We start from the raw sequence: 26,484 nt of genomic DNA, 5'->3' as shown, positions 1-26,484 counted from the left end.
ATCCTGAGGCACGGCTCTCCCTCGCTGGGCCGACTGGCTGCTCTGTACCTCTCCTGCAGCCCTGGCCGCATGCTCCTGGCATCTGCGACGAGCAGGGGTGGCGGAGCCATATGATGTGCTGGGCTCCCCCACCATTGAACTCCTGCCTCTGCACTGTGTCCTCCTGCTGTCTCCACTCCCGGATCCCTGGGGGTGCTGTGTGATGGGGGGTGGAAGGTCCCTGACTGGCCCCTGTTGCCTCTGACCACCAGGAGAGGTGTCAGGGTGAAGCACTCAGGCGGCCTGGACCACCGAGCACGTGTCTGGCGCCGCTCTCCGTTCCACGATTATGGCCGCCACCTGTGCCTGCAGCCAGCCTGTTGCTTGTGAAGCTGCAGCCGCTCTTAGCTGGGCTATCACTTGGTTTATTGCCGCCATTGCTGTCTTTGATATGGAGAGCGTGTGAATCTCTCTCTCCACCGCTCACAGACTGACATCACTTCACCCTCTCCTGCTCTTCCTAACCACGCGCACCTCCCTGCTCTGACCACCCCCCTTTCCTTAAAGGGGACAACTCTTCCTATACTAATGCATGAATGAGGCTGTCCACATTGTCATGCCGCCCCTCCGTCCATCCCTTTCTTCTCCTTACTCCGGGACTCCCTTGACATTTTGATATATGCCTCTCACAGAAAATATGATGAAATTGCACATTATATGGAGAAAAACACCTATTAGAATTGTTATACTATTTTTCTGTAATCAAGTCCTGAATGTATTGTAACCCATCCTCTTTTATTCCTTTTAAAACAATGGCCGATTGGCCATATTAAATGAGTACATTTTGATTTCATCTTGTGTGCGAGTCAATTTGTACTTCTGGAATTCCTGTGAGAGGTATCCAGCAGTCCGGTTCAAGTCCCCAACAATGCACACTGAAAATACATGCGACGTTCCACAACTGAAAATGTTCTAGAGCTACTTTGGGGCGTTTATCGCATGTAGGGCAGCCCATTCACGTGAATCGGCTGCCCTAATTGCGATGCATGTTTACGTAAAAAACACGAGTAGGAACACTAATTTCCGCTATGCTCAGGTGTGAAAGGAATGTCCTTGGGAGGAAGCTTTTTAGGCAGCGAGGATAACCAGGGAGGAGAGGTGAGGGTTAAAAAGAATACATCCATCAACGTCGCATATGAATTCTTCTGATCAGTAAAGTCGCATTGATATTGTTTTGAAGCCACAGGATAGAGGTAAAGCAAAGTCCCACTGGAAGTGGTGCTACTTTCATGTCACAAGTGTGAACCAGGGCTAAAGGAATCAAGAGTGAGGCCTCATGCACACTGGACCTTTTTGGGTGTTTTTACAGCTGCTGTTTTTGGCTTCAGATGTTTTTTTCTACAGTCAAACTATCCAGCATGTTATTCTATGTGTCCATGCACACATAGGCTGTTATGTTTTTGGCTGGGGCATTTTTTGGCTGTAAAAACACCCCAAAACTAATGAGTTCTGAGAGGAGTTTTTTAGCAGTTTTCAGCTGTAAAAACGCTCGAATGTCAAAAAACACAGATTAACGCTCAAAAACGCGGCTTAACATTTTTGATCCATTGGGGAAGGAAAAAAAAAACGTTAAAAAAACGCTAACACTGAAAAACGCTATTGCAAAAACTTTGAAAAACTCACTGCAAAGCTACTGGCAATTTTAGAACATTCTTATAAACGTCCAGTGTGCATGAGGCCTAAATAATACACAGCATATAGAGAGCAGTAATCAGAACATGATTGGATGGTGGGGGATTTTGAGGATGCTCCAGAGAGTGAGTGAAAGGAGGGTCAGAGAGAGACAGAGAGAGTCTGATTGAGGGGTACAATGTTAGCAGACCTTTACCTAAGATCGCTCTGAATGATGCACTATGTTCCATGCTAGGAATTCCCCACATGGCTATTGTTCATATTTGTATAGTATGTAAATATTAGTAGATGTTTCCGTTTAGCTGTTATGAGTGGCAGATGTACAAGGAGCAGACACCAAAAGGAACAAGTTGACAATATATCAAGTTGACGGGAGACTGGCAAAATCTACAATGTACATAAAGTACAAGCATAAATAAAGTGCACTGCCTCTTTAACAATCAATATCCGTGTCATGTGGTGTAAGCCAAATAATAACGTGAGGTGAACAAATTTAAATCATAAATGAAACAAGTCAAACTAATGGAAAAATAAAGATAAAAATCAGTGAAAAAAGTCCTTGATGTCGATCCTCCAATGTTCTGTGTCTTCTTCTGTCCCTCTGGCTGACTGCACGCGACACCTCCTGCTCTAAGTCAAATGTGCCAGGCCGAGGAGGAGGACGGTTTACAGTGCCTTCTTATTGGCTCAGGAGGCAGCAAAAGGTGGACAGTTTATACAAACTGTGAATTTACAGACGTTTGGAAACCCTGGTCTGTACCCAGCCCAAAAATTCTGTGTCCTGTACTGTATGACCAAGAAAAGTTATTTGTGCCCAAGTAGTACCCAGGGGCGCGACCCCCCCCCCCAAAAATAATAGCACTATGTCATTGTCACACTCATTTGCTGCCTTGTTCTGCGCTGCCGCTGCCCGAGTCTCTCTCTCACATCAGCCGATCAGCGGCGCAGAGAGAGAGACTCGCGTCTAATGTGGCTACGGTCACTCACTGACTGACAAGGATACCAGGAGGAGCCGGAGCCTCTTCCCTGCACTCGTTGCTAGATGCGAGGCGGCCCAGGCATTAGCAACGAGTGACGTCAGTCACAGTGAGTCACGTCGGACTCGAGCCTCTCAGAGCCGAAGTGACCGTTTACAGTTCCGTTCCAACCACTGCACTGACCTACAGTAACTTACTGCACTAACATGTCCAGCCAGCGTTCACAGTCAGTGGCGGCAGAGCGCCAGCATTCTCCTTTCTCCACCCCTGACTGTGTTGGCCCCACCCACTGGCATCCTCCTCCCTCCATGTTGTCCACACTACAGGCCTCCGCCGCCCCCGAGTTAGTGTTGACTCCACCCACCTCCTCCATCTTCTCCACCTTGGGCAGTCTGCAGAGCGGAGTGAATTGAATACAGGAAGAAGACTTATTGAGAAGATTACTGGATTCATCCGATCTATCTCCATTCTCTCCATTGCTCCTGCATGAGAACCCCTACCCTCACCAGAGCACCAATTGACTAAACGTGAGTAAAAGAATGAACAAATGTCATGTGTCAAATCACAAAATACATGTGTGCCATTATGTATGAAACAAAAAATGGCCTTTTAGTCTTGATCTTAACCCCTTCAGCTCCGAAAAGTTTTACCCCTCCTTATGACCAGGCCATTTTTTGTGATACTGCGCTGCGTTACTTTGACTGGCTGACAATTGCGCGGTCCTGCGACGTTGTACCCAAATAAAATTGACGTCCTTTTTTTCCCACAAATAGAGCTTTCTTTTGATGGTATTTGATCACCATCATCAAAAAAGAGCGACAATTTTGAAAAAAAAAAAAAAAAATTATATATTTTTTGCATTTTGCTATAAAAAATTTCTTCCACAGTTTAGGCCGATACGTATTCTTCTACATATTTTTGGTAAAAAAAAATCCCAATAGGCGTATATTGATTGGTTTGCACAAAATTTATAGCGTCTACAAACTATAGGATAGAATTATGGCATTTATATTTAATTATTTTTTACTAGTAATGGCGGCGATCAGTGATTTTTAGCGGTACTACAACATTGCAGCGGACAGATCGGACACCTGACACTTGACATTTTGGGGACCAGTGACACTAATAAAGTGATCAGTGTGGCAAGTGACAATCTGCAACGTGTGGCAAGGGACGTGGCAAGTGACAATCTGCATCTGGTGACAGGTGACGTGGCAAGTGACAATCTGCATCTGGTGACAGGCGACGTGGTAAGTGACAATCCGCAACGTGTGGCAGGTGACAGTGGCAAGTGACATGCTCGAGGCTTCCACTGATTCTGCATTATGGTGAGTTCAACCATTTCCTTTTTTATAACAATGTAATTATAGTAATAATGTGCTTCAATCATCCTGACACCATAAAAACCATGGTGCCATGATGATTGAAGCTCTAACACCAGCCATTTCCCCGATAAATTTACCCCAAAAAAACATTTTCTGGCAGTGCCCCTCCCGAGACTACTCTTTGTCTTGAATCCCTCCTTAAAATAGCAGTCTACATCCTATATATAAAGCCAGGGAGGCAGCTCTGAGATAAGTAAAGAAGGCCTTTCTTGCTAAGATGGCCAGCTGTACATAGATATGCATAGTTGCCAACATTGTAAAAAAAAAATGTGTGACACTTTTGTGGCTGTAGGCGGAGCTGTCCAATAATTAGGGGGCGGGGCATTCGTCAGCAGGCGTGGCCGCGCCGCAGCGGAAAATGGGCGTGGTTTACGCGAAATTGTGGGCGTGGCTTAAATGGGCGTGGCTCTAGAGGGTGTGGTTAGAGTCTGAAATGAATGAGGGATGGAGAGGGGGAGAGAGGGGGAGAGAGGGGGAGAGAGAGGGAAATGACGGGACAGCAGCCCCAGATCCTACACAATAGAAATATGTGTATTCTAGAAAGTTTAACAATCAGCAGACAAAGATACTCCAAACACCTGGTGTTAGCACTTCAATCATCCCGGCACCATGGTTGTTATGGTGTCAGGATGATTGAAGCGCATTATTTCTATTATTATATTGTAATATAAAATGAAATCATTCAACCCACCATAAAGCAGAATCAGTGGGATCCCTGAGCGTGTCACCAGCCACGTCACCTGCCACCAGCCGTCCGTCCTTGCTTCAGATGTCCGAGCAGAGTCCGTCCTTGCATCAGATGTCCCCAGCGGAGCCTCCCCTCACACCAGGAGTCCCCGGCGGAGCCTCCCCTCACACCAGGAGTCCCCGGCGGAGCCCCCCCTCACACCAGGTGTCCCCGGCGGAGCCCCCCCTCACACCAGGTGTCCCCGGCGGAGCCCCCCTCACACCAGGTGTCCCCGGCGGAGCCCCCCCCTCACACCAGGAGTCCCCGGCGGAGCCCCCCCTCACATCAGGAGTCCCCGGCGGAGCCCCCCCTCACATCAGGAGTCCCCGGCGGAGCCCCCCCTCACATCAGGAGTCCCCGGCGGAGCCCCCCCTCACATCAGGTGTCCCCAGTGCCCCCCCTCACATCAGGTGTCCCCAGTGCCCCCCCCTCACATCAGGTGTCCCCAGTGCCCCCCCCACTCACATCAGGAGTCCCCAGTGCCCCTCCCACTCACATCAGGTGTCCCCAGTGCCCCCCCCCACTCACATCGGGAGTCCCCAGTGCCCCCCCCCACTCACATCAGGTGTCCCCAGTGCCCCCCCTCACATCGGGTGTCCCCAGTGCCCCCCCCACTCACATCAGGAGTCCCCAGTGCCCCCCCACTCACATCAGGTGTCCCCAGTGCCCCCCCACTCACATCAGGTGTCCCCAGTGCCCCCCCACTCACATCAGGTGTCCCCAGTGCCCCCCCCTCACATCAGGTGTCCTCAGTGCCCCCCCTCACATCAGGTGTCCCCAGTGCCCCCCCACTAACATCAGGAGTCCCCAGTGCCCCCCCCACTCACATCAGGTGTCCCCAGTGCCCCCCCCACTCACATCAGGTGTCCCCAGTGCGCCCCCCCACTCACATCAGGTGTCCCCAGTGCCCCCCCCCACTCACATCAGGTGTCCCCAGTGCCCCCCCCACTCACATCAGGTGTCCCCAGTGCCCCCCCCCCACTCACATCAGGTGTCCCCAGTGCCCCCCCCACTCACATCAGGTGTCCCACAGTGGTGCGCGCGCTCCCCCCCACCTAGAACCCCCGCCCCTTTCCATATCAGACTGGCAGCGGGGCGGGGGGTAGGCGGGCCGAGGCGGAGCGGGGCAAGGCGGAGCGGGGCGGGGCAGGGGGTGGGCAGCGACGCAGAAGCTTCGTCTAGCCCCCCCCAGCCGTCTTCCTGAACTTCCACAAAATGGCGGCCGGCGGAGACAATGTCTCCGCCGACCTCTAGCGGCGGCGGTTTCAAAGACGGGAACCGGATTTTTCAGGACATTTCCCGGGACACCACAAATCCGGGAATGAAGTCCAAGTCCCGGGAATGTCCCAGGAAATCCGGGACAGTTGGCAGCTATGAGATATGCCGTGAAGAACAAGGCATAGTAAGACAAGAATATCAGCTGCAGGGAGTCCACAGGCAGTACTAGATAACAGAATGCAGGGAGGGGATCAAAAAAGCACCAGACCACCTGTAGTGCAGTATTGTTTATTCAGACATAATAAAACTTAAAAAGCAAGTATAATACTCATAAAAGTCCCGGTAAGGAGCACATGCAATTCTGACAGGAAATCAGAATTATTTAGTGTGAGCATTGGGGTGGCACTGCGAGTGGGGGGGGCAGGTTAGTTTGTCGCCCCCCCTCCCCCCCATAAAAAAAAAAAAAAAAAAAAAAAAAAAAAAAAGAATTTCCAGCACCTGCCGCCACTGCTCACTGCCATCATTCTGTTGGTCATGCAGGAGTATGGTTTCTTTAGACAGAGTTACAAAACCATCGCCAGAGAGATTTCCATACACAGGGATGACATCGACGACTGCTCTGAGATCCTCAAAATGATTTCAGCATGGCCCATAACATTATTTCTCCCAGTAACACAACCTTAATGGGGCACCTAACTACATCACCACTACAAACATTTTCAAAAGGTGAAGCCTGTTAATATAATGTCTGACTGCACTGATGAAAAACATACAATGTCTGCATTAGTATTAGAGTTTACTTACTATAACACTTTGGCTCAGGATTCCATCCAGTTTTTGTACAAGATGTTTTTCCATAGTGATATTTCTTGTCGGATAGAAACCCAGAATGACAGTTATAATAAAACCAACTATAATAACCCGGAGTCATTGGAAAATGGTAACTTGACAAATCATCGATATATGCATTTTGAGGATTAGGGCGAGAACATTTTTTGCCTGTAGAAAAGAAATAACCTACATTTAGTTTTAGAAGAATACAATAAACCAAAATAATTGTCCTATTATGTAAACATTTATGCAAGCTGTTTTTAAACCCAAAATTTCAAATTCCTGATATGTGTCTGCTGTACCATGTACTTGTATGAAAAATGATCATGTTCTTTGTATTGCTTCCTTTGTGTGATATTCCAGGTGTTCCTGACAGTCTCTTTGCTTTCCTATTAAAAACTGACCATACTAAGCATGAGATCACAGCGTGGTCGGTGTTCTATGCTATGCTATTCTGAGAACTTAGACTGCTGTGCTCCAATAATCAGGCTTCTGCTGACACGCATGGGAAGACTAGTGTTCTGCAGTCGCGTCGCCCCGCCCCCCCCCCCCCCCCCCCAGCCCAGTTCTCTGAGCTCCTTATGCAGCTGAGAAGAGAGGTTATGTGATCACCTAATAAAGGAGAAAAATGTATTAATGTGTTCATACTGTATGTATACATAAATATATTGCCTTTCATTTCGAATTTAAACAGAATAGGTTGTTTTGCAAGGTGAGGGTTCACATATACAGTACTTAAACTATCTATAGGTTTGCAGTAACAGTCAAATCTGTTCTCCATTACAGCAAACTGTATTTTGGTCTAGAGGTCATTCTATACATCATTCTTGATGTTCATACAAGAACTGCTAGTTTTTAAAGCTAAAGTTAATGTCTATTTTACAAAAAAAAACATTTGTAGTATATTTTTTCTATTCAAAAGGCAAAAAAAGGAAACGTACATTTACTTATTTTTGTATTTTAATTAATACATCTTTGTGTTAGGGGAACAATGACTGTGTGTTTACAACATCCAGGCATCTCTAAGGCCCCATTCACACTTCGCAATTTGCAACTGCAGCCAGAGTGGCAACTCTTATTTGGGTGCCATTATCCTTCAATGGAACCCCAAAAGTGAGAAGATTCTGCCGCAATTGTTGTGTGGTAATTGCGCCAATCTGTCCCTTTAAAAATTGTGCGATGCATATCACCTGAAAAGGAGCAGGAACTAGGCTGGCCCTATGTGACACGCAGAATCACGTAACAATTGCTCTTTGAGGCTAGGTTCACACTGGAGATCACAGCAGCTCACAACAAGAGTCCGGTGCGTCTCCATTCACCATTTCATGCCTGATTTCAGCCCAAATTTTGGGCTGAATTTGGACCTGAAACGGACCAAAAGACGCACAGGGCTCCTGTGCAATTCGCACCAGAGCCCCTCCAGAGATGTAAGAACCAGCTCCAAAGAGAGCCGGTCACAAGCTCCTGAAATGCCAATTGGATGCGGGGGAAACCCGTATCCAATTCGAATAGGTGTTAACTCAGCCTGAAAGTCCCATAACCAGAAAGCTTGTTCCCACTATACAATATGTGAATAGGGCCTTAAACTGTTGGGGACTGATCATTTAGTGTGCATAGCTTCAATTTGCGGGCTTTTTTAAAAATATTTTCTCCTTGCAGTGCTGCAAGGCCAAGTTAAAGGACAATTAACGCCAAATTTAGGTGAACACAAAATCATCAATTTCATGGCAAAATTACTTTTGCTGAAATTTTGGGCTCACCCGATTGTAAAGCGTGATACACGGGGAAAATGTCGGTAGACAGCTGCCGGTTTAAAAGAAACCAGCTGACATTCGGCCTGTGTGTATGTCAGTCTGTTCGACAGAAACCAGCCATTTATCCTGCTTCTGTCTTACATGCATGCTGGAAAACCAGCAGCCAATCGACTCCCGACTAGTGCTCTCAGCCAATGAGAGAGCTAATCGGAGTGTTGTTGCGTGGGGGGGGGGGCTTTGGGCGCCCCCTTATCAGAACACAACAGCCCAGTGGGGGAGATCGCTATACTAACTGGGTTGAACAGAAATCAATAGTGTGTACCAGGCTTAAGCCTGCCCTAGTCCCTGTCTTCTGTGCTTGCCTAATGGCACTATATAATAACTAGAAAAGCTACAATTTCTGGGGAAATTGTGAAAAGTGTTCTTGCCTCTTCATCTGGAGTGGGCGGAGTAACTGGGGGAAGTGGCTGGAGTAACTGTTGTGTGGTTGGAGTAACTGTGGAAAGGTTGAACTGGGCAGATGGGCAGAGTAACTGTGTGGAGTGTTTGTAGTGAGTAAAGATAGTAAACATTACACTAACCAATTGATTGATCAAATTTAAAAAGTGCACAAGTGCTAATGATGTAGAAGGTAGAAATATCGGTAAATGACTTTGTCGGACACAGACTTAAGGGTTACCAGGATTTATTTCGCCCCAGCCAAAGCGTAGCACCTGACGGACTCGTGTCCCAAAATCAAGTGTGTCAAAAACAGTTTACACAGTGTACATATAATTTCAATATATTGCATCACAAGCGAACTGGTGGTATATTTCCGTTATACATTGTATTAACATTTTGAACAGTCAACTTTTTGAACTTTTTGGATACAAGGCAATTCATTAAAGCATATACTTTAAACCCTTACAAATTTTCAGTTACTCTGCAGTTTTGCTATTTGCTGTTTCTTTGTCTTACTAATCAGCAAGCAGGCTATAGCACAGAAAGGAGAGGGTGAGTGTGATGAGGACAGTGTGATAGGGCGAGCTGACGTGCTGCATCTACCGTCTGCAGGACGGGTGATCATTTTAGCCGGCCGGCTTCTTATGCTTATTTGAATCTGCTACACTGTAAGTGTTATTTTAATTCTTTTAATAAACCTCATAACCAGGATTACGCTATGTTGTTTCCCTCTTTTTTCCCGGGGTACCCCTAAATGAGAACAACCCCCCAGCTAGGAGTCTTTTATTAATCTCCATGATAAGAGTGATTTCCTGTGACTCGGTGGACTAGCGGTATCATCACCCTTTGGCTGTATGAAGTGGTATGTCATTTCCTACAAGCCCATCCAATGAAAGGCCCTGGCCGGCTTAAGGTCGCAAGCCCCCTTGTGCTTGCCGTTTGGTAAGCGCGCATTTTATTTTCAGCTACCACAGTGGTGCGGTGGAGGAATTTTTTCTATTTTACATTTCCTGCTTTAAAGACTGGGGTCTGAGCCTATGTCTTTTCACAACATTTATTTGGACTTTATTCACTGTGTTAGGACTGTCCAGTGAACACTTATTGATTTAGGTTTCAAGAACTGTGTTAGTCATTTAATTTGGGTTGTAACCAATTAGTCCCATTCAACACTGGTACTAGTATTTACTCCTATTTACAGCGCTGCTATATTTGTTATATTGTTGTATTAGTGTGTGTATCTCATAGAGTGGCTGCTTTTGTTATTATGTAGTTTGTTTGTTTTTTTTCCACTAAATTATTTTCATCACTATTTTGGTTATCCCCTATGTGGTCATTCACAATATTTCACGAACAGGTACCCTTTTTGGGTGCACTACAGCGTGGTATTCCTCTTACTATATGATGAGGACATATGTCTGTGATGGATGGGGGGGAGTAAGTGAGTTCAGTGTCTAACAAGTACACCGAACATGAAATATAGAGAATGATTTTTAGCTAATTGTAAATGGTCCCACATAACTATGGCCACATAAACTGACCCTCATTGCCACTTTATTATCTATTTGATGACCACTGTCTCACAACCACTGTTTCCTGGCAACACTCATGCCCTGTTTATGCAGGCTCTAAGCGTGTTCACAACCACTGCTCAAAACACAATACACAGGATCATGATAGCTGTAATAACTGTGCAGTACACCTGACTGGAGACACTGCTGCACCCTGGAGATGTAAATGTGATCCAACAGTGTGTTTTTTTCTGTGGTAGCTGCCCAGACCAGTTGGGTATATCCTCTTGAGTGAAGAAGGTCAGATATTGGCTTCTTTTCTCTGCACAGAAAATCTTCATTGAAATCTCCACAGAGTATTATAGGTTGGCAATCCATTATTTCCAAAGATTCCAAGAGGCCCAGCAGGTTAGTAAGAAATTGGCCAATACTGTAATCCGGTGGCCTGTAAACAACAGCGATCAAAGCTTGTACAGGGGACTCCAGTTTGACAACCAAGAACTCCAAGTCAGTCACATTGTGATGATACTGCTTTTCATAGGCCTTGAAATGGTTTCTGACATACAAGACGACACCTCCGCCACTTTTACTTGCAATGTCAGGAAGGTTCGTGTACGAGAGGTGTCTGTTGCGTTTGAACAGGTTGTAGCCCTCCAGCTGGAGACTTTCAGCAACAGAAGAGCCTGAGAGATGAGTTTCAGTGAAACATAAAACATCTCCAAGTGTCAACTCATGGTGAGATTTGATATCTTCAATGTGAGCTGGTAATCCTTCCGTGTTGTGATGGATAATTGTTAATGTTTGCTGTTTGTCTGTTGTCTGTAGAAACTTTAAGAGGGGCATAACACTTTCCAATAATGCATTCTTCATTGAATCCAGGGAAGCTGTGATTTCAGGATCAGCAAAGATCTTCTTCTCATCAAAGTCGGTTATGTACAGTCCTTGCAGTGTAGTCGTTCTACTCAGAGCAACATAGGCCATTCCCGGTTGGAAGACCCGTTTCAATGAGACCACTGCCGACTGTATCGACATCCCCTGACACTTATGAATCGTACATCCAAAAGCCAACTTCAGGGGGAACTGCCTGCGAACAACTCCTTTCTGTCTCAGGTTTTCCTCTACCCTTTCTATGTACACCAAGTTGTCAGCATCACAAGACGACTTGTTACGGTATCTCTGTCCTGCATTTGGATTGTCCAGCACAAGCCCAAGCTTGTTTACCGTAGTAGCACCATTCTCAGTCTGGATGATTATTCTTGCAATCTTGCCAAATGTCCCGTTAACAAGCCCGTCTTCTACATCAATGTTTCTTGTGATCATGATACGGGCACCTTCAGCTGCTTGCAGTGTGTCAATCAGATTGTCTTTGTGTCCTTTGAAAGGTTGGTGTTGCCTCAGCATCACTCCTGTCTTAGGGTCTTTTCTGTAATCGTCGGCATCTATGTTGGTGACGTTTGAATGGAGAACAGACACAGTTGCAGCATTATGTTTGTGAACCTCTTTGTTGGTGGCAAATATGTGTAGCACGTCATTAGGGCAGTGGGTGGGATCTGTAAAAGCCTGAGCAAGCAGAGCTTTGTCATCATTGCTTAAGGTGCCAGTCTTCTGCTTGACTCTGATTCTATTCAAAAGCTCAGCAAATGAAATGTCTTCCTTCTGTCGCATGATCTCTGTCAGCGTGATCATCTGAAAGTTGTCTTTCCAGACGTCATTGGTATTTTCCTCAAACACGCAGAGTGGCTTACTTTTTCCCAGCGGGGGGACCTGGTAAAAGTCTCCTACTGCTTGTACTGACATACCACCAAAAGGTTTCTTACTGCCTTTGATTTGCTGTAATCTCCAGTTGATGTAGGCAAACAGGGGCTTTGAAATCATTGACACCTCGTCAATAACAATGATCTCCGCATTTGACAGCTGTGCCCTCACTTCATCTATTAGATTTCCAAGTCCTTGGTAGGGTGGCTTCAAGCTTCTTGGCAACTTCAGCAGAGAATGCAATGTGTTGCCTGAAATGTTGAAAGCTGCTGTTCCTGTAAATGCAGTTAGTAAAACGCTGGGCATGGATATGTCTGCTTCCTCACGTAGTCTGGTAAGTTTACAGAGTATCTTTGTCGCCTCAGCATAGATGCACTTTATCAGGTGTGATTTGCCTGTCCCTGCACCACCAGTGACAAAGTAATAGAATGGGTCAGGATTTAGGCCACGCACACGGTTAGTGCACCAGTCACAAACTGAGTAGAATGTCTGAGCTTGTGTCCGGTTAAGGTTTCTGTACATTTTCCGAAGGAAATCAGGGCACATTTGTGGGGCTTTCACAGTAAGCGCAATTCCACCTGTTTGTTTGTGACGTGTATACTCCGGAACATCATCTTGTTCATTCTCATGAAGTGGCTCCCCTTCTTTGCGTTCCTCTACACATTCCAACCTATCCAACTCAGCTTCTGGGGCAAAGGTGTTCCAAGCATCTTCAACAGGTCCGTTTTTTACAAAGTCATCCAAGACTTGTTCCACAATTTTGTTGTGTTGTTCGAACTTCTTTTGGTTGCTGGTAACAATTGCAGACACTGCTTGGATTGCTTCTTCTCCTGGTAAGCTCACACAGGCGCCTTTGTAAAAATCCTGGTGTGTTGGGAACCTTACAGTTTTCAGTGATGACTCTGAACGGTGGGGGAGGTACAGTTTAAGCAGTCTGCCGTAGTAGTTCTCAGGGTCCTTCTTCTCTGAGAAGCGTGCGTACCTGATGATTGCAGGCTTCCCTCTCGTGCGTTTTTGAATCATTCCCATTTCATTCAATAGGCTGACACGCTTGCTGTCTTCCTTTTGCTTGCCATCTTCCTTCTGCTTGCCATAGACAACCCTGTAATGGGATGCAAAGTCTGCCAGACACATGGACTCAAACTCTGGTGTTTCAGGTCTGGCTCTGTATTTGTCGACAAAACTCGTCATCCACACATTAAGAGAATCGGCTGGTTTGTTCTGCAATGCACTGAGCGGGAGACTCATTTTCAGTGCGTTGTCACCAGTTGGCAGAAAAACAACCTCACGTGAGCAAGACTTCATTTTCAGGCTGCATGTACGGGCCACAGACTCCTGGGCGCTGACCTCTCTGTGTTTTGAATAAGCCTGAAGAACCTCTTTCATTTCTTCTCGTTCTGTCGCTGTTTCTGGGCTCATTTCTTTGACTATTGTTTTGAGATAGTCACTCAGCTCCCGTTCTGGCTTGGATATGTAGGACAACATGTACATGATGCAACCATACTCATCAAGAATGTACTGGATGTCCATGTTGGCGTTCCAGGCCGTCAGCAAATGTGGATTATAGTTGTTCACCCAGCAGTCCTTGACATCACGCTTCATTAGAATCACGCTTGAGGAGGTCAATGCCTGAATGTAGGAGTTGTACTGATTCAAAGTCATATCACACTGTGCCAGTAGCTGTGACATGTCTTCAAGCTGCACTTTTGGGTTATTAAGCAAATCCCAGACTGGTTTCAGTTTGTTTTTGGCTGCTTGTGGTTTCATTGCACAATCTCCTTGTTCTTCTGGCATCGGGTAAGTTATCCTCGTTTTTCTAATAGGTGGCTTTGGAAATCCAAATCTGCATACTCTGTTACCTTTCTTGCATGATTTTGAATGAGATCTGCTGTGCATTTGAAGTTCTGTTACAAATCTGTGAAGTAAGGCCTGTTTGGCTTCATCAGGCAGCTGGCATGAGATGTTATGATCTATAAAGGCACACACCTTGTCATCACTGTCTTGTCCAAATATAGGAGCTCCTGCTACCCAACAGAGACAATGTATATGAGGGCTCCCTCTCGCCTGAAATTCAACCCGGTAAAAGTAATCGATAACTTCACCAATTGGCTGTGCAGGACCCAACAGCAGCTCTCGCATCAGAGCATCAACCCGTTTGTCAAACATGCGCATGGTGGTCACTGGGTTGCCTCGAAGAATGTCACACTTTTCAGCCCAGTCTAGCCCCGCAAAATCCACCTTTTGACCTTGTTGTGCCTTTATTGCCGTTATTACCTCTGGCCATCTGAATTCTGCAGCAGAGAAGGTAAGAAAAAATGTTGGCTTACCCAATTGTCTGACCATGGCTAGCAAATTCTTCAGATTTTTATCCCAGTAAGCTGGACTCCCTCTCAGTGGTTGCATGAACCTTGTGGCATCTCGGTTTCGCACCAACCTCTCAACCTCACACTTGTCCTGTAGCAGCTTGTTGGATATTTTCCGTCCATCCCTGGTATTGGGTTTTCCTTTCCTTAACTGGATGGACATGCTGCTTTTGGCCATGTGTGTTTCTGTGACAAACTGCGCAAAGAAGAGGTAGCTTGTGTCTCTTGCAAAACGAGTATCAACACAAAAAAGCCTTGCATTGAAATACATGCTCGGGGACAGTTTGACTTGTCTTGCCTGGTCCAATGTATTCTGTCCAGTAGGGAACTGAACAGGGAAAGCCATTGCCTCAAGCCTAGGAACTTTAAAGAAGCTGACAGGTGTGTTTCCTTGTGCAGGTGCAATGCTGAATATTCCATCACCGTGTGTCAGTGCTTCCTCTCCAAGGTCAGATGGCTGCAAACAACTGTCTAGGCCAATTCCAGGTCTTAGTGTATCCTTCTCATCCTCTGCATTGGGAGGTTGTTGGTCATGGCCTTCCTGTTGCTCAGAAGCAGCCGGTAAACATGCAGACTGTACCTCTGATGGATCACAATTTTCGATGCGTTCAAGTATCTCCATCATTTCAGTTTCGTCACAACTGTCGAGTTCCATCCCATCATCATTATCATCATCATCAGCGATTGTCTCATCCACTCTAATTGAAATGTCACTGTAGTCGGGGTGTGTGTCAATGAGTTTTGACAGACCTGCTACTACATTTCCCATGTTGACATAATGAAACAGCTGGTGGCCTTTGTAAGTCAGACGTCTTTTCAGCTTGACTCTGTAACTGGGATTTGCTGTGCGATCTTGGTAGAGTATTGACCGTGGTTTCCACCTCGGATGGCACACACACTACAGCGCCATGTATAGCTGCCTGTCGACCTTTGGGAAGTGTGATGATCTTGGCAAATGGCAGTATTTTGGCCAAAAGTTGTCTTTCCAGCACATTCGAATCGCAGAGCTCTGGGGGAATGGGCGCCAGCTCCATGTTGTTAGCTACAGCGATGGATGATTTGTGTCCTGCTTTTAAATGTAAATCACAGTTGTGACAAACCCATTCTTTGGTCCTTTCATCTGGTAAGGTGCATTGTTCAGGTCCTTGACAGTGATTGTTGCACACATGGACATATTTCCCTGTCAAACAGGCAGCAACAATGTGTAGATTCTTCTTGTAATTGCTGTGAATGCAATGTTTCAATTGGTTAGGGAAAAGGGTGCGATGACACATCGTGCACACAAATGTTGGCCCAGCTTTAATGCATTCATGGAAAGTGGATATAGCTGTCTGCATTAGGCTGTTGTCCACTGGTTGACTGCATTTCCGCATGACACGAGTCCATCGTCTGTATTTCATTCTTATTTTGAAGGCACATTGCATCTTATGGGTTATGCGAAAATCTGCTTGAGTTTGACGCTTCATTTTCATGTAACTCATGCAATGTTGCAAGTGACGTTTTCTGAAAGCAGGATCATTATGATATTTTCTGGTGATGTATTGCTTCTGCTTCTACTTGAAATCGACATTTGTGGCATATTTTCTGGTGATGTATTGCTTCTTCTTCAAGTTGTAATCTGCATTTGTCGCATATTTTCTGGTGGTGTACTGCTTCTGTTTCAAGTTGAAATTGGCATCTGTTGCATATTTGCGAATGATATATTGCTTCTGCTTCAACTTAAAATCAGCATCTGCTCTGTATCGGCTGGTGATGTATGTCCTTTTCTTATTGGTGACAGACATCTTTGTAGCCTTGAAATCACGCCTTCTTTCATTTCTGTGTCTTGTCTTCAGTTTTTGTCGTCTCTGTGCATTTAATTTGGACAATGCCTTACTGTCCTTCCATATGCCCTGTGAGGATTTCGCATCAACTGACCGTGGAGAATGCTTGCTGGCTGGGAATCCAGTGTGTGTTACATCTTTGGTCATCTGTGTCACTTTGTTCTCCACATGCTTTGCATTATGTGGTTTGTCAGATTGCACCAGTGGGGACAGCAAACCATCTGACAGACGTCTTGCACGATGAAATGAGACTGGCATGAAGTCATACTGCAGTCCATCAATAGGGCCTCTGGTGTCTGTAAGGAGCAATTCATACAACTTATAAATCCTTGCCCCCATATCACTCAAATGTGTAAAAGTGATCATAACAGCTTTTCCTTTTCCAGTGGCAGGAAGTCCATCCTTATTTCGACTATGAGAATCAAACAGTCCATATCTCCCAGACTTGTCTCTGAACAATGCAATGCAATATGGCACTACTATAAAAAGTGCATGTGTAACATCTGCATTGAGGCACTGAAGTCTTGTGGAGAGGTCAACAAACCAACCTTGGTTGTCACCGTCTACCGTGTCTCTCATACATCCCGATAACACTGGAGATTTAACAACGTTATACTCATATTTGTCAGTGTTGACTCTGAGGGGCACTTCTTCCATTGTCAAGTGTTGATGCTGATAGACATTTCTTTGTTTTAGCTGTTTTATTGTTGAGCCATACAAGCTGTTGCCCTTCTTCAGTATTTGATCAAGATCACCCTTTCTCACATCATCAAGCTCACTGTGGTATGCCAAAAATGTCAGAGCCATGCATGTACACTGTTTGTTCCTTAACCTTCCATAGCCATGATGACCCTGATGAAATGATGCCTGCACAGAAATCTCACTTGGTACACATGGTTCTTGCATGCCATGGTTTTCAGAAGTGCCCATCACACTGTCACTGTGCTCTTGAACTTGACATTGAGTTGAACATGAAAATGGCACCACAGGTTCACTATGTACCTCCTGGGCACATTCACTGTCACAAACCTCCATATCCACTATGCTGCTGTGGGGCTCCGGATCCAGTTTAGTCCAGCGTATCTTTGCAGCTTTAGATCTCTTTCCTTTAGATGGCATGATGACATTTGTGGAAGGAGCTATAATTCTCCTCAGAGCTTTGTTCGAAGAGCTATAATTCCCCTCAGAGTTGTGTTGGAGGAGGAGCTATAATTCGCCTCAGAGCTGTGTGGGAGGAGCTATAACTCCCCTCTGAGCTGTGTGGGAGGAGCAATAATGCTATAATTCCCCTCAGAGCTGTGTGGGAGGAGATACAATTCCCCTTAGTGTTGTGTGGGAGGAGCTATAATTCCCCTTAGAGCTGTGTGGGAGAAGCTATATTTCTCCGAGCTGTGTGGGAGAAGCTACATTTCCCATCAGAGTTGTGTGGGAGAAGCTATAATGCCCCTCAGAGCTGTTTAAAAGGAGCTATAATTCCCCTCACAGCGGTGTGGGAGAAACTATAATTCCTCTCAGAGTTGTGTGGGAGGAGCTCTAATTCTCCTCAGCTGTGTGGGAGGAGCTATAATGCTAAGCTGTAATTCCCCTCAGAGCTGTGTAGGAGGAGCTATAATTCCCCTCACAGCGGTGTGGGAGAAACTATAATTCCCCTCAGAGTTGTGTGGGAGGAGCTATAATGCTAAGCTATAATGCTATAATTCCCCCTTGAGCTGTGTGGGAGGAGCTATAATTCCCCTCAAAGCTGTGTGGGAGGAGCTATAATTCCCCTCACAGCGGTGTGGGAGAAACTATAATTCCCCTCAGAGTTGTGTAGGAGGAGCTATAATTCCCCTCACAGCGGTGTGGGAGAAACTATAATTCCCCTTTGAGCTGTGTGGGAGGAGCTATAATTCCCCTCAAAGCTGTATTGGAGGAGCTATAACTTCCCTCCAAGCTGTGTGGGAGGAGCTATAATGCTATAATTGTCCTTAGAGCTGTGTGAGAGGAGCTATAATTCCCCTCAGAGCTTTGTGATTTTTTTTTTTCAAAAATGATTTTGTTTTTTTGTTTTTTCAAAAATGATTTTTTTAAATGATTTTTTTTTTCAAAAATGAAATTTTTTTTTTCAAAAATGAATTTTGTTTTTTTCAAAAATGATTTTTTTTTTTAATTTTTTTTTTTTCAAAAGTAATTTTTTTTTCAAAAATATTTTTTTTTTTTACATGGGGCGGTCATAATGTTTTGGCTGATCATGGGGTGGTCATAATGTTTTGGCTGATCATGGGGTTGTCAGCTTTTGTCACCTCCCACTCTAGTTTTGAACATTTCGCCATTCATTCCTATGGGACCAATTTTGCCGCAAAAACGACGATATTTCGTGGACCATTCGGCGAAACGTTCCACAAAGTAATAGCACACCAATCGGGAAAAATCCGCACGTTTCGGTATATTACTTGTCTCTGTAGTGTAAAAACTGTGGGAGGAGTCTACAAGCATTATCAAGTCTAGCAGATGAAGTCACATGCATTTGGAGTGTCTCAGCATCTTGTGTTTACAACCACTGTTTCCTAGCAACGCTCATGCCCTGTTTATGCTTCCCAAATACTACTTCATCAAAACTGCCCCATCAGAATTACCCCATCAAAACTGCCCCATCATATTCCTCTATTATAAATCAGTACATGGTGTGTCTGTCCCCTCCCCCGGGCTCTGTAATCAGAGCTGAGATGCTCCAGCCACCTCCCCCCCTGTGTATAACAGAAGCTTTGGTAACCATGGCAACAAAACAAACACTAACAGTACACTCTGATTAATGGCTAAAATTTCCTGAAATGACCTCTAAACAAATGGCCGTATTTTAAAAACTATACATCCTACAGCGAAGATCTTTATATTGTGAGAATCACAAGACCCAGACCTAGATTTTGATGTATAGTATGTCTCTGAAATATTAAAAATGAAGGCACGGTCGCAGTTTAGAAATTGCCCTTCAAATTTGGAGGGGGCTAGAGTGTAGTTTCAATGAATGTCAATGGACGGCGTGAGTTACAAACAAATGGTCATATTATGAAAACTATCAGGACTATGGCTTAGCCGTGGACATGTTTAGTGGCAGCAGGGATAGCTGAACGTTTTGATATAAGATTTGTGTAGGTGGGCTTGAAAATGAGGGAGTGGCGGCAGTTTAGAAATCATGTTCTGATTTTTCAGCTTTTGTCATCTCCCACTCTAGTTTCCCCATTCATTCCTATGGGACCAATTTCGCCGCAAAAATGACGATATTTCGTGAACCATTCGGCGAAACGTTCCACAAAGTAATAGCACACCATTCGGGAACAATCCACACGTTTCGGTATATTACTTGTCTATGTAGTGTAAAAACTGTGGGAGGAGTTAGGGTGGTAAATTTGGCTATAATAAGAATAATATATATGTGAGATAACAGTAAGTGGTCTTGCTATGCAAGAACACTTAATAATATATATGTGAGATAACAGTAAGTGGTCTTGCTATGCAAGAACACTTAAATATATATGTGAGATAACAATAAGTGGTCTTGCTATGCAAGAACACTTAACTAGAAAAGGTACAATTTCTGGTGAAATTGTGAAAGTGTTCTTGCCTCTACAACTGGAGTGGGCGGAGTAACTGGATGGAGTGGCTTGAGTAACTGTGAAAAGTGTTAAAAAGCTTAATATTTTAAAAAGTATAAATAGTAGTAAAAAAGTTGAAGTCTCATCATTAGCTGAAAGAGCTGAACATTTTTTTCAAAAATTATGATTTTTTTTTTCAAAAATGATTTTTTTTTTATTTTTTTCAAAAATTATTTTTTTTTTTTTCAAAAAAATTTTTTTTTTTCAAAAATATATTTTTTTTTACATGGGGCGGTCATAATGTTTTGGCTGACCATGGGGTGGTCATAATGTTTTGGCTGATCATGGGGTTGTCAGCTTTTGTCACCTCCCACTCTAGTTTTGAACATTTCGCCATTCATTCCTGTGGGACCAATTTCGCCGCAAAAACGTCATTTCGTGGACCATTCGGTGAAACATTCCACAAAGTAATAACACACCAATTGGGAACAATCCGCACGTTTCGGTATATTACTTGTCTATGTAGTGTAAAAACTGTGGGAGGAGTTAGAGTGGTAAATTTGGCTATAATAATAAGAATAACTAGAAAATGCATTTCCTGGGGAAAATGCGTGGGAATGCTGAATTGCTAAAATGGCCCCCAGCAAAACTGCCCCCATCATATTGCCATCAAAACTGCCCCATCATATTGCCACCATCAAAACTGCCCCATCAGAATTGCCCCATCAAAACTGCCCCATCAGAATTGCCCCATCAAAACTGCCCCATCAGAATTGCCCCATCAAAACTGCCCCATCATATTGCCACCATCAGAATTGCCCCATGAAAACTGCCCCATCATATTGCCACCATGAAACTGCCCCATCAGAATTGCCCTATCAAAACTGCCCCATCAGAATTGCCACCATCAAAACTGCCCCATCATATTGCCACCATCAAAACTGCCCCATTAGAATTGCCCCATCAAAACTGCCCCATCAGAATTGCCCCATCAAAACTGCCCCATCAGAATTGCCACCATCAAAACTGCCCCATCAGAATTGCCACCATCAAAACTGCCCCATCAGAATTGCCCCATCAAAACTGCCCCATCATATTGCCACCATGAAACTGCCCCATCAGAATTTCCCTATCAAAACTACCCCATCATATTGCCACCATCAAAACTGCCCCATTAGAATTGTCCCATCAAAACTGCCCCATCATATTGCCACCATCAAAACTGCCCCATCATAATTGCCCCATCAAATCTGCCCCATCAGAATTGCCCTATCAAAACTGCCCCATCATATTGCCACCATCAAAACTGCCCCATCATAATTGCCCAATCAAAACTGCCCCATCTTATTCCTCTATTATAAATCAGTACATGGTGTGTCTGTCCCCTCCCCCGGGCTCTGTAATCAGAGCTGAGATGCTCCAGCCACCTTCCCCCCCTGTGTATAACAGAAGCTTTGGTAACCATGGCAACAAAACAAACAGTACACTCTGATTAATGGCTAAAATTTCCTGAAATGACCTCTAAACAAAAAGCTTTTTCTCAAAAACGGTAAAAGATATCAAACTGAAAAGATATAGCCAGATAGCTGAATATTTTGTGAACATTTTAAAGTTTGTTTGGTGTCTCTAGGTGAAAGTATGAAGGAGCTGAAACTTTTGGGAGCAGAAGAAGAATTTAAGGATTTCAAGCATGCTCCCATTGACTTTAATGTTAAAAAAAGTGATAAAAAGCTTAATATTTTAAAAAGTATAAATGGTAGATAAAAAGTTGAAAAAGAGCACACATCAGCTAAAAGAGACGAACATTTTGATAGTTGAATGGTTTTAATAGCTGAAAGTATGCAGAAGTTACGCAGAACCAAAAAACGTACGGAATAAAATTAAAACTAGAAAATGCATTTCCTGGGGAAAATGCGTGGGAATGCTGAATTGCTAAAACGGCCCCCAGCAAAATTGCCCCCATCATATTGCCATCAAAACTGCACCATCATATTGCCACCATCAAAACTGCCCCATCAGAATTACCCCATCAAAACTGCCCCATCATATTCCTCTATTATAAATCAGTACATGGTGTGTCTGTCCCCTCCCCCGGGCTCTGTAATCAGCTGAGATGCTCCAGCCACCTCCCCCCTGTGTATAACAGAAGCTTTGGTAACCATGGCAACAAAACACACACAGTACACTCTGATTAATGGCTAAAATTTCCTGAAATGACCTCTAAACAAAAAGCTTTTTCCCAAAAACTATAAATCCTACAGCGAAGATCTTTATATTGTGAGAATCACAAGACCCAGGCCTAGATTTTGATGTATAGTATGTCTCTGAAATATTAAAATTGAAGGCACGGTCGCAGTTTAGAAATTGCCCTTCAAATTTGAAGGGGCTAGAGTGTAGTTTCAATGAATGTCAATGGACGGTGTGAGTTGCAAACAAATGGTCATATTGTGAAAACTGTCAGGACTATGGCTTAGCCGTGGACATGTTTAGTGGCAGCAGGGATAGCTGAACGTTTTGATATAAGATTTGTGTAGGTGGGCTTGAAAATGAGGGAGTGGCGGCAGTTTAGAAATCATGTTCTGATTTTCCAGCTTTTGTCCTCTCCCACTCTAGTTTCCCCATTCATTCCTATGGGACCAATTTCGCCGCAAAAACGACGATATTTCGTGAACCATTCGGCGAAACGTTCCACAAAGTAATAGCACACCATTTGGGAACAATCCGCACGTTTCGGTATATTACTTGTCTATGTAGTGTAAAAACTGTGGGAGGAGTTAGGGTGGTAAATTTGGCTATAATAATAAGAATAATATATATGTGAGATAACAGTAAGTGGTCTTGCTATGCAAGAACACTTAACTAGAAAAGCTACAATTTCTGGGGAAATTGTGAAAGTGTTCTTGCCTCTACAACTGGAGTGGGCGGAGTAACTGGGTGGGGTGGCTTGAGTAACTGTGAAAAGTGTTAAAAAGCTTAATATTTTAAAAAGTATAAATAGTAGTAAAAAAGTTCCATCATTAGCTGAAAGAGCTGAACATTTTTTTCAAAAGTAATTTTTTTTCTTCAAAAATGATTTTTTTTTTTCAAAAATAATTTTTTTTTCGAAATTATTTTTTTTTAAAGTAATTTTTTTTTTCAAAATTTTTTTTTTTCTAAAATTTTTTTTTTCAAAAATATTTTTTTTTTTCAAAAATATTTTTTTTCAAAAATATTTTTTTTTTCAAAAATTTTTTTTTCAAAAATATTTTTTTTTTCAAAAATATTTTTTTTTTCAAAAATTTTTTTTTCAAAAATAATTTTTTTTTTTTCAAAAATATTTTTTTTTTTTCAAAAATATTTTTTTTTTTTCAAAAATATTTTTTTTTTTTTCATGGGGCGGTCATAATGTTTCAGCTGATCATGGGGTTGTCAGCTTTTTGTCACCTCCCGCTCTAGTTTTGAACATTTCACCATTCATTCCTATGGGACCAATTTCACCGCAAAAACGACGATATTTCGTGAACCATTCGGCGAAACGTTCCACAAAGTAATAGCACACCAATTAAATGACATTGAGGCCGGATTCACACTGGTATTTTTCAGCTTTTCACAAAGTTCCACAAGGTAATAGGACACCAATTAAATGACATTGAACATTTCGCAACTCATTCCTATGGGACCAATATTGCCGCAAAATACTACGATATTTCGTGGACCATTCGGCGAAATATTCCACAAAGTAATAACACACCAATCGGGAACAATCCGCACCTTCGGTATATTACTTGTCTCTGTAGTGTAAAAACTGTGGGAGGAATCTACAAGCATTATCAAGTCTAGCAGATGAAGTCACATGCATTTGGGGTGTCTCAGCATCTTGTGTTTACAACCACGGTTTCCTAGCAACGCTCATGCCCTGTTTATGCTTCCCAAATACTACTTCATCAAAACTGCCCCATCAGAATTACCCCATCAAAACTGCCCCATCATATTCCTCTATTATAAATCAGTACATGGTGTGTCTGTCCCCTCCCCCGGGCTCTGTAATCAGAGCTGAGATGCTCCAGCCACCTCCCCCCCGTGTATAACAGAAGCTTTGGTAACCATGGCAACAAAACAAACACTAACAGTACACTCTGATTAATGGCTAAAATTTCCTGAAATGACCTCTAAACAAATGGCGGTATTTTAAAAACTATACATCCTACAGCGAAGATCTTTATATTGTGAGGATCACAAGATCCAGACCTAGACCTATGGGACCAATTTCGCCGCAAAAACGACGATATTTCGTGAACCATTCGGCGAAACGTTTCACAAAGTAATAGCACACCATTCGGGAACAATCCGCACGTTTCGGTATATTACTTGTCTATGTAGTGTAAAAACTGTGGGAGGAGTTAGGGTGGTAAATTTGGCTATAATAATAATATATATGTGAGATAACAGTAAGTGGTCTTGCTATGCAAGAACACTTAACAAAGTGATGTGCAGGAAAATCAGAGCAACATTGTAATAAATGTCCCATAAGACTGGGATCTGATTTAATGTTTAACCACTGTCATTGTTCACAGTAGAATGTTCTGGTTCTGGTATTTGCAGTTTGCAGACATTTCCTTTCTACCATGCACACAGGAAGTTTGCTTTGCAAGCCTAAAGCCATGTATTACACACACATTTAGGCATGTCAAGCGTTTGAATGTTAATGGATTCCAGTCGCCAGAAAATGTATTTATTTTGGCCATTGGAATGAATTAACCCTCAAACGCTCCCCTTAAGGGGAAATAATATTCCATCATGAACTAAGGGCAGGGAACCAAAGACTAAGAAAGCAATCATTCCATAAATAAATAAATAATAAATATTCTGTCATTATTAGTAATACAAAGAACAGATTGCACAATGCAATTTCCAATAGTAAGAAATAGTTCAGAAACCTCCCTAGTATAACTATTTTTTTTGGATATGGATACTGCATTTTGTCTTTTTCCTCTTTATTACTTGTAACCCTACTTGTGGTGTTTAACCACTTCCATACCGAGCCTATTCTGGCACTCCTCTCCTACATGTAAAAATTATCATTGTTTTGCTAGAAAATGACTCAACCCCAAAACATTATATATTTTTTTTTTAGCAGAGGCCCTAGGGAATCAAATAGCGGTTTGTTACAACTTTTTATGTCACACAGTATGTGCGCAGAAATTTTTCATAAAAAAAAAATAAAAACACTCTAAAGTAAATAGTAAATAGATACCTGACATTTCATTCTTTAAAATTGCGCACACTCGTGTAATGGCGCCAAACTTCGGTACTTAATCTCTATAGGTGACCCTTTAAATTTTTTTTTACAGCTTACCAGGTTAGAGTTAGATGAGTTCATGGTCTAGAATTGTTGCTCTCGCTCTAGCGTTCGTGGTGATACCTTACATGTGATGTTTTAACACCATTTACATATGTCGGTGCGTTCACCTCTGCATGCGGGCACGGAGGGGCATTACAATTTTTATTTATTGTTTATTTTATTTTTACACTTTTTCCTCAAATTTTAGTTTTTGATCACTTTTATTACTATTACAAGGATTGTAAACATCCCTTGTATTAGGAATAGGGCATAACAGGTCCTCTTTATGGAGATATGTGGGGTCTATAAGACCCTACATTTCTCCTCTAGTACATGGCAGTGTTTACAACTGCCAGGCCAAACGTGACATCATAACGTCGTGCCCGGGCCTCCGAAGAGCATAGGAGACCATCATAGGGGACTATGTGGTCACCGATATTCTCTAAGGTAAACTTCCTCTGCCGGCGGATTCCTTCCCTGGCTTGCCAATCGCACAGGCGAGCCGGTAGAAGCACCAGAGGGTTGGCTGGGAGGGGGTGGGGGTAGTCCCCTACCGCAGCCTGTAAAAACGATCAAGCCGCTGAACTGTGGGAAATCGCAAGTCCATATGCCCACTCGAAGTCCATATGACGGCTTTGGGCTGGAAGTGGTTAAGCTGAATGCTAGGTACAAACAACCATTTACAGTTCAATAGATAAGTGGTCACCTATCACAGATTCAATCTTGACTGCTGAGGCGCAATGAGAGAGGTACAATTAACTGTAACATAGCTGTATAGACAAACCTTCCCCCTTGTCCCCTCACCCCATTAAATAAACACACTTACAACCATTAGGTTGGAAAGGGCAAGACCACAGCTTTAATAAATCCAACACATAACATGTGAACACTTTTCAACCAGTGCCAGCCACAGTTGTACTGTGAGCACACAATTCCAAAAGGGGGGAGGGGGGCCTGTCCTTACCATAAGTGCTGGACAGGCCGCCTACTTCCAATTTCCATCAAGGGCATAGCCCATTACAACCATTTTATGCTGGCAAGGTCAAGAAACCGCAGCAAGCTGTTACATACCATAGAAAAAAGGAGCGGGAGGGTGGGCAACTCTTCCAACCATGTTTCTTGAAAGACCCAGAATTCCC

At 43.7% G+C, this 26,484-nt stretch overlaps 1 protein-coding gene across 4 annotated transcripts in view; it reads right to left on the bottom strand.

Annotated features, from left to right (window-relative positions):
- The window catches only part of LOC141103381 (coagulation factor XIII B chain-like), a gene marked incomplete in the record, with an annotated part of 968,440 nt that overhangs the window by 725,535 nt on the left and 216,421 nt on the right, over positions 1-26,484 (bottom strand). For 3 of the 4 annotated variants that reach the window (XM_073592895.1, XM_073592894.1, XM_073592893.1), the window contains 1 exon segment: positions 6,783-6,977. In XM_073592895.1, the coding sequence (XP_073448996.1) occupies positions 6,783-6,977 (195 nt within the window). 4 annotated transcript variants of the gene reach the window in all.

This window comes from Aquarana catesbeiana, linkage group LG07, assembly GCF_042186555.1.
Source record: "Aquarana catesbeiana isolate 2022-GZ linkage group LG07, ASM4218655v1, whole genome shotgun sequence".
NCBI lineage: Eukaryota > Metazoa > Chordata > Amphibia > Anura > Ranidae > Aquarana > Aquarana catesbeiana.
This window is presented reverse-complemented; position numbering and strand designations above follow the sequence as displayed.